The sequence below is a fragment of the Aptenodytes patagonicus genome, chromosome 11 (assembly GCF_965638725.1).
Source record: "Aptenodytes patagonicus chromosome 11, bAptPat1.pri.cur, whole genome shotgun sequence".
Classification (NCBI taxonomy): domain Eukaryota; kingdom Metazoa; phylum Chordata; class Aves; order Sphenisciformes; family Spheniscidae; genus Aptenodytes; species Aptenodytes patagonicus.
In genome coordinates, this window is record NC_134959.1 from 22,776,675 (window position 1) to 22,792,123 (window position 15,449).

A 15,449-nucleotide genomic window follows, 5' to 3' on the forward strand; every position below is an offset into this window, starting at 1 on the left:
TGGACTTTCATTCTAATGTTACTCAACCCTGTTTCCTGATGCATCAACATTGCTTCTCCTTCAGTACCTTTCTTGAAAGACACTTTCATGTGTTCTGTTCTAGGAAGCAGACAACGATCCAACAGGAGAAGCAGCAGCCAACACACAGCAGACGTTGACCTTTTATGAACTGGACTTGGGTTTGAACCACGTTGTTAGGAAATACAGCGAGCCCTTGGAAGAGCACGGCAACTTCCTTATAACAGGTGCTGCCCACCTGGCCGCCAAGTCATTTTCCTACTTGGTTCCCATTCCCCAGGGAAACAGAATCAATACGCTTTATGTCTTAGGAGTTGTTTCGATGGTGGGCTGAGCCATTGGTCTGGGTGGTGGTTCACACGTGGAAATACGCAAGGATTCCTAGATAGAGCTGCGGTTTTAAAGTGTTCCTCATCTCTCTCTTCTTTTAGATGTATTCTGGTTATTCTCTGGATTCCGAAGCTAAGAGATATTAACTGAAATTAGCTGGTAGCAGATACAAAAGCGTGTATTTTTAGGTAGTGCATAGGTGCTGTTGTGCTCTCTTGCACAGGATTCCAGGAGCTAGTATGCATTCAAAAGGCAGTAGATGAATCCATGGACTAAAAGCCCTTTTATAGGGATTGGATGCAAAGCTGACCTAACACCTTTGACCTGGGAAACCGCTGCAGCTTCCTCTCCAAGCACAAAGGAAGCTAAGCTAGGAGAGCATCCTTATATGCTTGCCCTGTTGTTGCACCTTCCGTAGGCAGCTGACAGACACCAAATATTGGGCTGGATTTGATCGCTGCTACTGTTTTGATGATATCTTCTGTTACGCTGGGATTTCAATAGAAGCATTTTAAAAAACATGCTCTAAAAATGAAAGATATGGCAGAAAACCATCTGGCAGATCTTTTTGACAGCAAGCAAACATGCCAGTAGCCCAAGGGTTGTGTTTATCGGACAAGCTGCTAATGTGGTATTTGGGGCATGTCGTGGCTTTTTAGACGAGAATAAGCCATGAAGGATGAAACATAAGCAATTTGTCACATCCTTCCTTTTTCTCCTTCCTGGTCGCCCAGTTCCATCTGCCCTGTTCTTACACCGACCCAGGAAGCTCTACTCAGTGTTTTGTCTTCCCCTTCAATAAGAGTAGATTTACATAAGCAGGGTGATATGGAGCAATGGAAACTGTTGCTTTAAAGAAAACCAAAATCAGTGTTCTGCAGGCAGGCAGGCAGGTCTGTGGTAAGGGCTTTTCTCATAATAACGTTTCTTTTTTGTGTTCCAGTTCCTGGTGGTTCTGATGGACCTAGCGGGGTGCTGATCTGTTCTGAAAACTATATTACTTATAAAAACTTTGGTGATCAGCCTGATATCAGATGCCCAATTCCCAGGAGACGGGTGAGAATTTTGGGATTCCTACCCTTTTTTTAAGATTATCTTTGTCAGTCCTAAATGAATGCTTGGTATTTGCCTTTCAAGGTTAAAGGCATCAGGGAGGTTTTAAAGTAGGGAAAAAGGAGTTAAAAGCGTGTTGGCCTATCATCTACCTGGCTGCATGTTACCTGTGAGGGAAGACGTGGGTGGGCATAGCCTGAAGTGATGAGCTCGGTTCATGTCTCTTCTCTGAGATTTATGCTGGAGATACTCCAAAGACTCTGATCAGGCACCAGAGTGGCAGCGCTGTCGGTGTAAGATAGGAGTACTTGAGATGGTGAGTCATGGTTGCCATAGTGTATGCAGGTGAATTTGACAGCTGCTCTGTTACATCTAAGGCTGCTTCCTCCTCCGGTATTGCAAATTGTTGTGTGCTTTGACAGCGCTGTGAACACCTGCCAAGGGTCAGGCGCTCAAAACCAGCTCTATGTGGACTGCAAGCCCTTGCCTCCATGTTTGGCTTTGATACGTGAGAGGATTTTCCAAGGAGGAGGGCAAAAAAGATAGGAGGGGGAATGCTTAGGCACAGTGTCTTAGAAATGTATTTCCTGCTGGGGCAGAGGTGTACCAAGGGTTAACTACGGATGTAACGGAGGGGATGTGCTTTGTGTTAAGTCTCCTCGTCTACTGTCAGCTCTTAAGGCACCTGTGAAATGGAGATACTTCAGTCAGTGAAATCACGTCTGCACTTCCCGGGTAGTTCCACCAATGACCTCCGCTTTCTTTCTCGACAGAATGACTTGGATGACCCAGAGAGAGGTATGATTTTTGTCTGCTCTGCTACACACAAGACCAAGTCCATGTTCTTCTTCCTGGCCCAGACAGAGCAGGGAGACATCTTCAAAATTACTCTGGAGACTGATGAAGACATGGTAAGTGTCACGTGAAGAACAACAAAAGCATTCATTGAGAAGAGTCCTTATGATTCTCTAAAGTGATAAATATTTAATATTGTGGTTTTAGCTGTGTAATGGTGTGTGTTTTACGTGATTTGTAATACAGTTACACCCGCAGTTGTAACTGGTGTTTACTCATATAGAGACACAGCGCAAGGTTTGCAAAATCCTGTGAGGATTATGCTGCAGAGTCGCTTGGGCATATTTTAGATGTTCTGCAGGTGGTCCTTTCTTCAAAAGATGTAAAGTGTGGTCCATGAACCTGCTAGAGGGTATTCCAGAAACTAATTCTGGGGAACTTAGTTTCTCTTGATCACAGTAGGTGCTCTCTATTTCATCACTTAATTGAATATTTACATGCTACAATCAATCTTCTGCAAATGGAGGTGGATAGCTTGGTACAGCTGATCCATGAGTTGAAATAACAAGCTTGAAGTGGCTTGCTGCTGCTTGTCCTAGTATTTTGCAATGAAAAGATCTCTGCTGCAGTGAATCAGTTGGGTTTTTTGAGTAAATGTTGAATGTTAGTTCCTCTTTTATCTACACGTCAGATTTGGTACAAGGGATGATTGTGTAGCGTCATTATGTGTCTTAAGATTGTTCTTGGATGTTTCACCAGGAGCTATTGCGAACATATCAAATGAGGAAGTTTGCTCAGGACAGTTAATTTTTCATATGTTGGGAAATGGCTGGTGTTCAGTGAAGCAAATTTCTTCTTTCTTTTAGACAGCTTGCTATTTTCGCAGCTGTTTTTTTTTTTTTTTTTCCCAAACTGACTCAGCATTACCAAAGCCAGAAAGTCTTAGAATAAAACAGGCAGTCTGACTTGTGTGTTCAAAATAATCTGCTGGGTTTTGTGATTTGTAACCTGCTGCCCCAAACTACTGATGTGGTTATGCCTGGCCCACTCTCTTGCTTCCTTTCTTTGGAGGGGATGGCGAGGCAGCTTTATTATTATTATTATTATTATTATTATTATTATTATTATTATTATTATATCACACATGTACAGCTCTAGTACTTTTCTAGCACAGTCACATCTTCCTCTGTTTTCAGGTAACAGAGATTCGACTGAAGTACTTTGACACTGTTCCTGTCGCTGCTGCCATGTGTGTGCTGAAGACAGGGTTTCTCTTTGTGGCATCTGAATTTGGAAACCAGTGAGTAAACAATTTTACGTCAGCATTTTTCCCCTGAAACAGACTGTTTCTGTTCAGGACTGCAAATTGACCCTTGAACTTACTGAACATAAAAAGACAACACCTCTGTTTTAATGGGTAAATTAATGCTTTGTTCACATGGCTTGAGCAGAACAATTGGTTTAGACTATGACTGAATGGGGGAATTTTTTTGTTGTTTGAACCCAGATTAGATATTACAGTGCAGAGAACAAAAGATTACATGCTGTTGCAGTATGTTTTGGAAGAATTGAGCCCTTGCAGTTCACATAGGGTCCATCATCTATCCAGATGAATTATCTTTTAATTAGTTTGATAGTTTTCATTGAACTTTTGTGTGTTATGGCCCACTCAGGAGTAGATAGGGTTTGTTATCAGTAACTGTGGTCCTTTCCTTAATAGATGTATACTTGAGGGCTTTCTCAGTTCATGTTTGGGGTTCTAGAATATTCTAAAGACTCAAAGAAGACTTTGCACACCTTTTGAAGATGGCTTAACAGTGTCTAAGTGGGGGATTCACAGGAATGGAGATTTATACTCTTTTCTGCCTACACCTGCAGTCAGCCACCTGAGGGAGCTCCAGCCAGTTTACTGGAGTGAATCTGAATTGGGTTGTATAAACCAAGCTCTCGAGGAAGCCATATTCGTTTGAGCTCTGTTAAAACCATGAAGTAAATCAGTCTATCTTTCTGGTTTTATTTTTTTTCCCCTGAAGTTTAACTTGATTGTTGTGATATTTAGGCTCATAAAATGGAATAGGGAATGCGGTTAAAAATAATGAGGTGAGAGTATTCTAATAAAATAGATAACTGTGGAGTTGTAGTCTTAGCCATTGACCTTGCTGTTGGCCTCAGCTGTCAATTGGTGCTTTGGCTCTAACACAAGAATATCTGAAAGGCTCAAGGGTAAACAGAGAAAACACTGAAACTGGGATACCTTGCCAGTGACAGCTACAAATGAGAAGACTGCGGGGAGGAGGTTGTGGTGGGGGATTTTTTGTGGGTTTTTTGTTTGGGTTTTTTGCAGGCCTCTGATTTCCTTTAAACATCTCGTCACCAAGAAGACAATCCCTGAGGCTCAATTTTAATAGCTGTATAATGTAGGGAAGGATTTCTCTCCTCCCTGCTGCCTACTGAATATTTGACTAAGGCTTTCTTAGAGAAGGCTACATGAGCTTTGCACTGAACATGCTGTTGCTCTTGCTTTCTGTCTCAAGTTACCTGTACCAGATAGCTCACCTGGGTGATGATGATGAGGAGCCAGAGTTCTCTTCTGCCATGCCTCTTGAGGAAGGAGATACGTTCTTTTTTCAGCCACGACCTCTCAAAAACCTGGTGCTGGTGGATGAGTTGGACAGTTTGTCTCCTATTCTGTGTTGTCAGGTACGTTGCCATCAGCAAGCTCCCGTTCACCACATAAGTGAGTCTTTCTCGTTTGCAGAGGAATTGATCATAGACGCATGATTTTTTTCCTTGCTTTTCTGCGGAATATTTCTGTGTAAGCGGAGTCACCAAAGCTACATTATCCTAGGTTTTCAGAAATACCGCTCTATACTAAATGCTAGATAGAAAAGCAAGTCTGCTAAATTCTCAGGCAGCTGCCTAAGCCTGGCAGCCTTTGATTCCTGTGGTGGTAAATATATATCTGGACACAGGGTGTCAGCCAGCAGTCCTGTGCTGCTTCTCTGTTGACCATCAGACCCGGTTCTCTGCTCTGCAGTGAGTTTGGTTAAAACTCGACATTATTTCAGGGCAGCAGATGGTACACCCTATGGCATCTTTACTGTTTTCAGTGTCTGAAAAAAAACATTCTTAAAGCAGTAGTGTGGCATATATAGCTGAGTTTTTTCTCTTCTTGTGGGTATTGTTTGACACTATTTCTCCATGCAGATAGCTGATCTGGCCAATGAAGACACACCCCAGTTGTATGTGGCTTGTGGTCGGGGGCCCCGGTCATCTCTGAGGGTTCTAAGGCATGGACTTGAGGTAAGACTTCCAGCACTTTAGGAGAACAGCTTGAGAGGCGAGGACAGTGGGAGAAAATCCTTGAAATACGGCTGCTGAAATGAAGGGATTCTCCTTTTGCCATAGTCTGGAGAACAACTTTCTCTAGGCTTGCTTCTTGGAAATAGAAGGGTGGTACTGTTTACTCTTACAGTCTCAAAGGCTTTTGTTCAGTTGACTCCAACCACCTGCATTTTGTCTCCTCTAATACTTGGGTGTATTGAGCTGGAACATTCCCGGTGTCTCTGCCAGCTGCTGCTGCTGATCTCTGCTGGGGGCGGGTGACCTTCTTTTAAAGCTGATCATCCAGAGCTCTAATGTTGCCATATCATTGCTGAATGTATTCTACCCCGTAGCACGTCTGGCATGGGGAGAGAGCATCAGAATTGGGAATTACTAGCTTTCCTGCCCAGTTGTGGAAAAGCTTAAAAACTGCTGGTGTTTTGGTGACTTACTGTGGTAAGTCTGAATGTCTGTTTGCAAGAGAACCTTGTTCTTGTTTACTCTTAGGTATCTGAAATGGCCGTCTCAGAGCTGCCTGGTAACCCCAATGCTGTATGGACCGTGAGGAGACATGTTGAAGGTATGCAGTATTTTCCTAAAGCGCAGGGAGGAGATAATGTTTTTGGTGTGTCTTGTTTGTTGTTTGTTTTCTTTTGTTTTTCTGTCCAAGGAGATAGGAGAGGTGCTGCATGATGGTGGTGTGCCATCCCCCAAAGTTATGTTTTGAATCAGCAGCCACCTGTTTGTACTTAGAAGCCACCCTCTGGTCCCCTAGAATTGTCACGCTTCCCTTTGACAAAGAAGCACCTGCCTGCAGCTGCATCCATCGCCCAATATGCTGCATCAGCTGTACGTTTGCAGCCTGAAGCTGCTGAACTTCTCATCCTTTCCCACTTCCCATAAGTTCTTGCTCCGACATCAGCAGGCAATGATTATGCTTTTTGTTGGAGCGTACTCGCTGTTCTTCATATGCGTGTTGACAACTACAGTAATCAGCTCTTTGTGAGAGAATGGGGTACAAATTATGGAACAAAGAAGATAAATCAGCAACAGTGTCTGTATTTTATTACTTCCCTCTATGCATATCTGCAAAGAAAACAAGTCTATTTGGGCTAGGACACACTCCTGTTCAAAAACCCAGCAGTGTATAGGATGCTGCTGATTCCAGGAAGGTCAGGATTTGAAATTGGCAGAAGGTACTGGATTGTGGGCTTGGTGGTTGTTTTTTTTCCTGATCCGAAATAATGGGGTTTGCCTTACTAAAGTACAAGAGGAAAAGTCCCTTGTCCTGCCTTTCTCTTGAGGGCGAGAACAGAATTCCTCAGAAACACCTAAAAAGCCTGAAATGAATCTGTTCTGGGTACTGACAGTCTCCGTGATTATTTCTGAGGCAGTGCTTTGTATAAATCTCGCAAAGACTACTGTAGGTTTATGCACTGGATACAGAAATGCCAGATTGTTGCAGTGGAGACCTTAGCCTGCTGTGGTGACATGGTATCTTGTTTTTAAGCAATCATAGAGTAGCGTGTCTTCCAGGGAGCCAGTAACCCTGTGGGAATTTCAAACATTGCTGTGGGATTTGCCTTGCCATCTGAGGCCTGCCGTCAATTCCCATGCTCGTGTTCTGAGACTCACGTACTGCCTAAGCAGCATGGAAGGAGCTTTGAGCACAAAGTGCCTTCGTGTTCCCCAGAAATAAAAGGGTCGGAAGGAGAGTATTTCCCCAGTTCGTATCAAAAACGTGCTTTTCTTAAAAGAGGCATTCCAGTTTGTTAGAGACAAACCCATGCTCCTGCCTTCTGGACAAGGAGTTGGTAACATTTGCTCCTTCTGAGAGATGGAGGTCTCTGACATCACCTTACAGTTTTAAAACCTTTTCTCTTGGGGTTCCAGAGGATGACTTTGACTTTTCAGGAGATGGAGGACCATCGCTAACCTACGTGAAACAGACCAGTCTCGCTGTCTCTTTTTTCCTCCTTCTAAATTCTCCAGGTTCCAGCATGAAGATCTTCTTGATGATTTCAGAAGGGCTGGAATCTGTAGCTGTTGTGAACCATGCTACTTTTTGAATACAGTTAAAAGTTATGTGAGACCCATCCCCAAGTTACAACTCTGAATTCAGAAACGGTTTTAGTGGGTTCTAATCGGAAAGACTGCAGAACCTTTTCAAACATGTATCTAATCTCGAAACTGCCCAAGTGCTCTCTTCTGAGTGTTCAGTTTGCAGTGTCGGGCTGCCTGGCTCTGCCTCGATGCCACAGTGTGTGCATGCTGCAAGGCCTCTGTAAGACACATACAGGTTTGCAGCCTTCAAAGCAAATACTAACCTTGGCTGGTACGTGGTGATACACACTACCAATACCAAGCCTCTTTTTTTCTTCCACAGGTGGCTGGTGGTGGAGGTGCTGATCACCACAGGTGTGTACCTACTGCTAGGGGCTACTGTACTGTCCCACAGGTTAACCACAGAGAATCCCAAAATCATGGGGCTACTTTTACGCTAAGCTTTTCAGTAAATGAATTCTAGAAGCTGTTGTGTAGTTGGAGATTGTTGCCTTTGTAGTTCAGTAAGCTGAGGAGTAGAAAGCAACTCCCATTCCATCTTATAGTCTTGGGGAACAAAATAATGGACTGTGTGTCTGCAGAACAGCCGGTTCTTGCTAAAATCAGAGGTGCGCGTTTCAGGGTTGTTTTCAGCTCCCTTCTAGACTGAGGATTGGCTCCCAGCTGCTTCGTACAGACCTCCAAGAGAAAATGGTTGAGTGTGCTTGAAGCACTTGTAGGTATTGCTGGCATGGGAATGCCTTGTGGTTATGGGATGCGTCTGCCCATCAGAAGTGGATGGGATTTGGACCAAACCCTCTCTTGCAGTTAAATATTGAGGTCTGGGGAGCTAGATGGCTGTGTGCTTTGCTGTGGAGATAGACGTGAGCTGAGACCTAACAGTCTGCATTCCCTACCTGGCACTCTTGCATGAAGAGCAATGTGCAGTGAGTCACAGCTGCAGAGTCTCCATGCAGTAGTAAACAGAAGCCCAGGAAAATGTGCTGTCATCCCATCAGTATCATTTAAGTGAGAATAATCCTGATTTTAGTCACTGCTCATCTTTTTGTTCACTGAACTCCTCTGAGCTAGTGGTGACTACGTTTGTATCGGTGCAAATTCACATGCTGCGGAGCTTGAAAAAAAACTATTATCAGGCGTGGACTGGCGTATAGGAATGGCATTCTCATGGACTAACTCAGATTGAATCTGTGACAAATAACAAAAAGGACAGTAGTGTAGAGTTCATGGACTGAAATGTGATGTTTTCATAACTGCTCATGACGTGTGGATGAAGCTGCAGAAAACTTGTAATGAAGGCACAGGAGAATGAGTCCAGCTGTGGTTCTTCAGAGTCATTATGATGTCTCTGTTACTAGCTGAAAGGAGCTAACTGGAGCAATTAGAACGGTAATAAGCATCTCTGAAGTCTCGTGTCTGCATACAAAATAATGTCTATCTGTTCAAAACTCTGGGCAGCCTGATACTATGCTTGGGATTGTGCAGAGCTAAGTAGATATCTTTTCATATTAAAATCTATAGATCTCTTCTTTTTATAACTGAGAATACTTCTCAGTGTGCCCCAGGGATTTAGTCCTCTTAACTTCAACTAGGCTGCTATATTTTCTAAACCAAAATTGTACTGTTTGAATCTAGATGAATGCGTCTTATTCACTGACTTCATTCTGGTAAATCAAACCCTTTATTTCAAAAGCTCCAGCAGAGAGGCATTAAGCAACACTACTGGACTTCAAGCAAAAATGCACTTGTCACTATTATTGACACAGACTTAAAGGCACGCTTTAATATAACCGTAAGCCAGTGAAAAGAAAGAGCTAAAAAAGTATTAGGAGGTAGGAATGAGTTTTCCTTTAGAGTAGGACTAAGGGAATCTGTTTTGCTTTCAAATGGGGGTTTTTTGTCCTGCTCCAAATCACATGGTTAAGCCTCCAGCTGGGACATGGTGGTTTATCATGAGAATGACAGCCCCCAGGGAGGAAAGCAGCAGCTCTCAAGAAGTTTGGAAAGCAACGATGGTCTTTGAAATGGAATTTCTAGAACATCCTGTCTACAGGATATTTATGAATTAAATGCTTAGCCTGTGAACTGCTAGAATCTCCATTTAAAGCGATCGAGGAATTCTTGTAGACTTCTGGTGTTTAAAAATTCATGCAAGTTTGTAGGAGAAGCTGCTATTTAGTGTAGAAAATAACCAGTGTGTAACGGTGTATGTCTTACTGAGCTCTTAACCATCTGCTGTTAATGTTAGAGAAATTCTCCTGTTAAGCCAAGTGTTTAAATAGTTGGTGTTACTAATCAGTTTCTGTGTGCAGGTTCAGTTCTTGTTTTCTCGTTTCCCCAAGTGGACCTGCTCCTGTTTGTGCGGTTCGGGAGCTTGTTGGAGGTTATAGGCTGCGACCACATAATAGAGTAGTAATGGAGTTTATGCCACAGACCGCTGTTGGAATTGCTTTAATTATACGAAGCTCTTCAGTTTGATCAGAGCTGTGGTCTGTACACCAGATGTTGGAGAGAAGAATGATGTTTTTTTTTTCACTTGCATATTTTCAGCTGTATGTAAGAACTTTCTGTTATAAACGTGACACAGCAGGTTTGGCAATGCCTCCCTCTAAACAGGGTGGATAAGAAAAGGATCAGTTCCTGAAGCATTTGTTTCAGTTAACCCAGTTCAGCTTCTTTAAGCTGCTGCATGGTATTTGCTGGCATCCTGTATTCATCCCAGTGAGAGTTCTTTATTTTCTTTCTCTACCTGGAGAGTCATTAGCCACTTCTCCATGTCTCTCACATTTGCAAATTACAGAGAAACTCTGCTCAAGGGCCGAAACTGTGACAGCTCTCTCATACCCTCGCTTCTGCTAATTGTCTTGTGCTGTGGTGCATAAGTCTGAGCTTTGGGTTGAGTTGGGTTCAAATGGGGAATTCTTCCTTTTTAAGAAATAGCACTTGCATGACAACAGCAGCAGAAATGGAGTTGCTTCTCTGAGGCAATCTTACTTCTCCACTGAGGCTCCTGGCTCCATTTCCCAGCAGACTTCATTGTTTCTGTTGCTTTTGTTATTCTGTTTTAATGAGACGCTCCTCTCCCCCTCTTTAATGCCTATCACTTTCTGCAGAATGAAAATGGACAGCAGTAAATCGGGGCATTCCCTTTACCCAATCCTACTACCCTTGTCTCCCACAAAGTTTCCCTATTTCCAAATGAGCTCTTAAGACTATTTTGATTAGCATAGCTCTCCACGTCCAAGCTACTAGACTCTCCCAAGCTGTTCCCTTTGGGAGAAGCCAGTACTGGAGATAATAGTTGCAATACTGTCACTTATTCCAGTAGAAGTAAAGGTCAATGTTTGTTCTGTCTTAAAACTGTAATTGTTTCTCATCCCAGGAGGCTGTACGGGTGGCTGTGTGAATGTAAGCTAGTTGAGCTTCTGGATATGAGGGTAGAGCAGGCTAACGCTGAGCTCCTCTGCTGCAATGCACCCTGATCGTTCTCTGCAGCCTTTTATTACGTGGATACTAGATAGAGATGTGGTCCTGCCACCTCCTGTTTGCAGCATCCGTGGTGCGGTTTCTGCAGATGGGATCCATGTGTTCAGATTATTGGAGTAGAGCATTTCATTTTACTTCATTGGGTCTTAAAATCTGGATTCAGCTCCTTGTGTGAGGTGGGGCAAGTGTCTTAAAGGCTTCTAGACCTTGTGCTGTCTTTGAAAAAAGTAGGCAGGAGTCTTGCTTGCCAGAATCCAGAGTATCATGAATTGACTCTGTCTGGATCGTCATTTGATCCCTAGCTCAGTCTTGCATTGTTTGGAGTCTAGCAGTGGCTGGCTTTTGGACAGTGTGTCCTAGAACGAACTTGCACAATGCTGCCAGCAGATGTAATTATCACAGGAATTCTGCTGAAGAGTAACTGCTAGATATGTGTCAGACTGCTAATTTTGTTGGGAAGCCTTGCATTTATTTAATCAGCACCCCTTTTTCCCTGTCTCCCTTGACCAGATGAATTTGATGCCTATATCATTGTGTCCTTCGTAAATGCCACACTGGTGCTGTCTATCGGAGAGACTGTAGAAGAAGTGACTGACTCTGGATTCCTGGGTACTACACCCACCTTGTCCTGCTCTCTTCTTGGTGATGATGCTTTGGTACAGGTAATGGAAAGCTGCTTCTGACATGTCTGCTTATGTCTGCCACTTTCTGCTTGCTCCATGGCCATGGTTTCTACAGTAGTGCAACATATGTCATGTCTAAAGGTGTGGATTGGCAGAGAATGACACTTATTCAGCCTTCCCCTTTTTATATCCTACTAAGTGAAACTGGACCAGCTGTGAAGATGGTCCTGATCTCCTTCAGTGCATGCTCAGTAGTTCCTTGCTGTAGTTCAAAGATGCGGTGCTTCCAGCTGGCGAGTGGCTTCGTGCTGGTTCAGCCTGTTGCACAGCTAGTGGATGACCGCTGCCAAGAGCGGTGCTTGCCTTTGGCTTTTTCTGTGTCAGAATCACCAGTGAGATGGGAGTTGTGAAGGGATGGTAAATACAGAATTAATGAGACCTTTTTTCCTTCAGGTTTATCCAGATGGGATCCGGCACATCCGAGCAGATAAGAGGGTAAATGAATGGAAGACACCAGGGAAGAAAACCATTGTAAAATGTGCAGTGAACCAGAGACAAGTAGTGATAGCACTGACTGGAGGAGAACTGGTTTACTTTGAGATGGACCCGGTACGTGTGTTAATGTTGTGAGTGAGTTTGGAAGAGCAAGGCAGAGTAGGGGGCATGCCAGAGATTGATCCTTGATCAGACCTGCAGAAAAGGATTCTGTAGTGAAGCGTCCTTCTAGAACGGATAGATAAAGCCCTGCATATCTGAGCTGTGTCTGTCTGAGATGATTTAATGGCTAATTGAAGTCTCTGAAGTTCGTAACTGAGGCTGGAAATTGTGTACTTACCCTATTGCTATTCTGGTTCTTCCAATTGTAGCTGAAGTAAGGCTGTAAAGAAATGGTTTTAAAAAAATACAAAAAATCCAAAGCACTATCTTAAAAAAAAAAAAGAGAGAGACGGGGGGAAGGTGTGGAGAGATGTTTTGGTGCTGGTTTGCCCCACTGGCTAGTTAATAAGTCTCTTGTGGTTTTCTTTCTCAGTCAGGACAGCTGAATGAGTACACGGAGAGAAAGGAGATGTCGGCCGACGTAGTTTGCATGAGCCTGGCCAATGTTCCCCCTGGGGAGCAGCGCTCCCGGTTCCTTGCCGTTGGGCTGGTGGACAACACTGTCAGAATTATTTCCCTTGACCCTTCGGTGAGTAGCTGTTCTGTTTCTGCCTCTTCCATTGCCTTGAAGTGTTCAGAAGGGTACTCCAGAGGTGGGGCTCTGTCTGTCCAAGCTGTCTTTCCGTATTCAGGTGGATGACCAGGAATGAAGAGCTTGCATGGCTTCTCTCTGCTGGTTGGGAGGAAGCATGGCCCTTGATCCTAACCTGTAACAGATTCCCTTGTTTTATCTAGTCTCACCCCATGCCTGGAGGGTCAGCTGATGAGATATGGAAGCACTTTCTTCTTCTCCCTCCCTGCCCCCTGTCTCACTGTTTATACCTGTACTAAAAGCAGACTCATTCTGCAAGCAGGTCAGCAGCAAACCAGCATTATCATTCCTGCAACAGATGAGTGTTCAGAAGATGACTGAAGTAACGTAAACTTTGCTCAGGTCTCTCCATGCTAAATAACTGCAAACTGTGCTAGAACGGTTTGGAAGGATCCAGTTTATCTTTTCCAAACCCCAGGGTTGCTACCACTCCTGCTTGCCAAAATCCCCAGAGCCAGTGTCTGTTGTGACTTTTTTCTTTTTTTCTGTGCTGAATACTTCTTTATGGAGATTTAAAAGGACATCTTTAAGCTCCTTAGATGCAGCTTGAATCCCCTCTTGCCATGCCAAGCCTTGCTGACTGGTGTGGTACCTCTTTTCTGTCTTCCCCAGGATTGCTTACAGCCGCTGAGTATGCAGGCCCTTCCTGCGCAGCCCGAGTCGCTGTGCATTGTGGAGATGGGTGGCACAGAGAAGCAGGACGAGCTGGGGGAGAGGGGCTCCATTGGCTTTCTGTACCTGAACATTGGACTGCAGGTGAGAGGTGCCTGCCTGGTTCTGACAGGCATTTCTTGGCGAGCCTTCACTTGAAAGATGGATTGCTAAAATAGCCTTGTCGTCATGCAGTGCAACGACACAAAGCCTGGCTGTTCCCTCTTCGTTACAACATGCTTAACAACTGTGACTGGGGAATTCACTGTGTGACTTAGTAGAGGTGCAAGTTTGTCTCTATATTCCTAGACTCGAGACTGCTCAGAAGATGGCATATCATCCCAGACTTCATGTAGGACAAATTGTGCTTTTCCCCTTCCAGAAAGAGCGCACGTTCTAAAAAAAAACTTCTGGGTGAAATGTTGTTGGGCAGTTCTTTAGAAAGTGACTGTAGGGCAGAGTATCGAAGAAGTAACTGCCCACAACCACAGGCTCTGCTCTAATAACTCTGCTGTTGCACAGCTTTGTGTCGCATCCAGTACTGACTCTGTGATCTTTGACCAAAAAATGTTGTTTTGACAATTCAACATGTGGTAAAAATAATCAGAACACTCCAGGTTCTTCCACATGCCTTGAGTTTGATGTCAGAATGCAAGCTCTTTTTAAACAGCATGAGTTTTTGGGTCAATGCTTTGTACCAAGAGGGATTACAATCTGGAATCAGCCTTCAGGTTTTTCATGGCTTATGTGATGTACCAAACTTCTTGGTCTGTTTTTTCGCTTTTTTTTTTGTTGTTTGTTTTATAGTAATTCCTTTCTGCCCTGCAGGAGCTATGCTTTTTAATATTAAGAGCCAATTTAGATACATCATGGTTGTAGAAGGGAGTTGTACCGGAAGCTAGGAAAACAAACATCTAATTCTTCAGAAATTGCCTCTCTGTTTTGAATAATGGCTGTAGCTGGTTATTTCTTATCTGTAAACTTGATCTAACTTTTTGGTTTGCTAATGTCAAGAATGGTGTGCTGCTGCGAACTGTCCTGGATCCCGTTACTGGCGATCTTTCCGATACCAGGACTAGATACCTTGGCTCACGGCCTGTGAAACTCTTCCGAGTCCGAATGCAAGGCCAAGAGGCGGTAAGTGAGGCGAGCTCTCAGAGGGGTGCAGATCCAGTCCCCAGGCACAGCATCCCGGTTTTCCTTATTGGTGGGCAGGGTGGGGAAGAATCTTTGCAGCACGGCAGGACCCTCTGGGTAAGGGTGGGAAGTAGAATGACTTCATTATGGAGCTGCATGGCTCGCAGCTTGCTCTTTCACAAACAGCCTTGTTCTTGTCGGTATTCCTCTTATTAGGAAGTAATGTGTAGTGCTGCCCTACCTTCTTTGAACTAGGACCCATCTGACCCATAGGCTGTGTTTGCAGCATGTCTGGAAAGCTCTGAGCAGATTCTTGGGCTTAGAGACGCTGAAAAACCTCATCTTGCCTGCCTCAGTGCAGAGACGGAAAGAGCCCCGCGCAGAAATCTTACCCCTTGACTGCTTGACTGCTTGATGCAGGATGGTCGTCTCCTGCGTATGTTGAGAATGGTGCAGCCAGGGGCTGGACAGTTGCCATGCATGGTTCAGGGAAAATATTTGCAGGATTTGGCGTAGAGGGAAGAACATGTTTCATCAGAAGTGCCATTTCCAGCCCTTCTGATGTGGCACTGGGGAGATCAGCCACCCCCTGCTTGACTCATTTTTGGATGACACCTTCAGAGTTGAGAAATACTGCTGGTCAGCGAAGGGGGCTGGATCTGGGAATCTGAGCTCTGCTTTAATGTTATGGTACACCAGGTGAATCTCTTCAACTTGCT

General features: G+C 44.2%; 1 protein-coding gene and 1 non-coding gene across 2 annotated transcripts in view; both read left to right on the forward strand.

Moving 5' to 3' along the window:
* The window catches only part of SF3B3 (splicing factor 3b subunit 3), a 30,615-nt gene that overhangs the window by 3,195 nt on the left and 11,971 nt on the right, over positions 1–15,449 (forward strand). The window contains exons 5-16 of the mRNA XM_076349449.1: positions 104–245; positions 1,292–1,404; positions 2,175–2,312; positions 3,393–3,496; positions 4,731–4,896; positions 5,404–5,499; positions 6,028–6,100; positions 11,581–11,732; positions 12,147–12,302; positions 12,724–12,879; positions 13,555–13,698; positions 14,608–14,730. Of these exons, the coding sequence (XP_076205564.1) occupies positions 104–245; positions 1,292–1,404; positions 2,175–2,312; positions 3,393–3,496; positions 4,731–4,896; positions 5,404–5,499; positions 6,028–6,100; positions 11,581–11,732; positions 12,147–12,302; positions 12,724–12,879; positions 13,555–13,698; positions 14,608–14,730 (1,563 nt within the window). The remainder of the gene's footprint in view (positions 1–103; positions 246–1,291; positions 1,405–2,174; positions 2,313–3,392; positions 3,497–4,730; positions 4,897–5,403; positions 5,500–6,027; positions 6,101–11,580; positions 11,733–12,146; positions 12,303–12,723; positions 12,880–13,554; positions 13,699–14,607; positions 14,731–15,449) is intronic.
* Positions 1,594–1,673, forward strand: LOC143165818 (small nucleolar RNA SNORD111). The gene has a single exon (XR_012996317.1). It is a non-coding gene; the product is annotated as a small nucleolar RNA SNORD111 (small nucleolar RNA).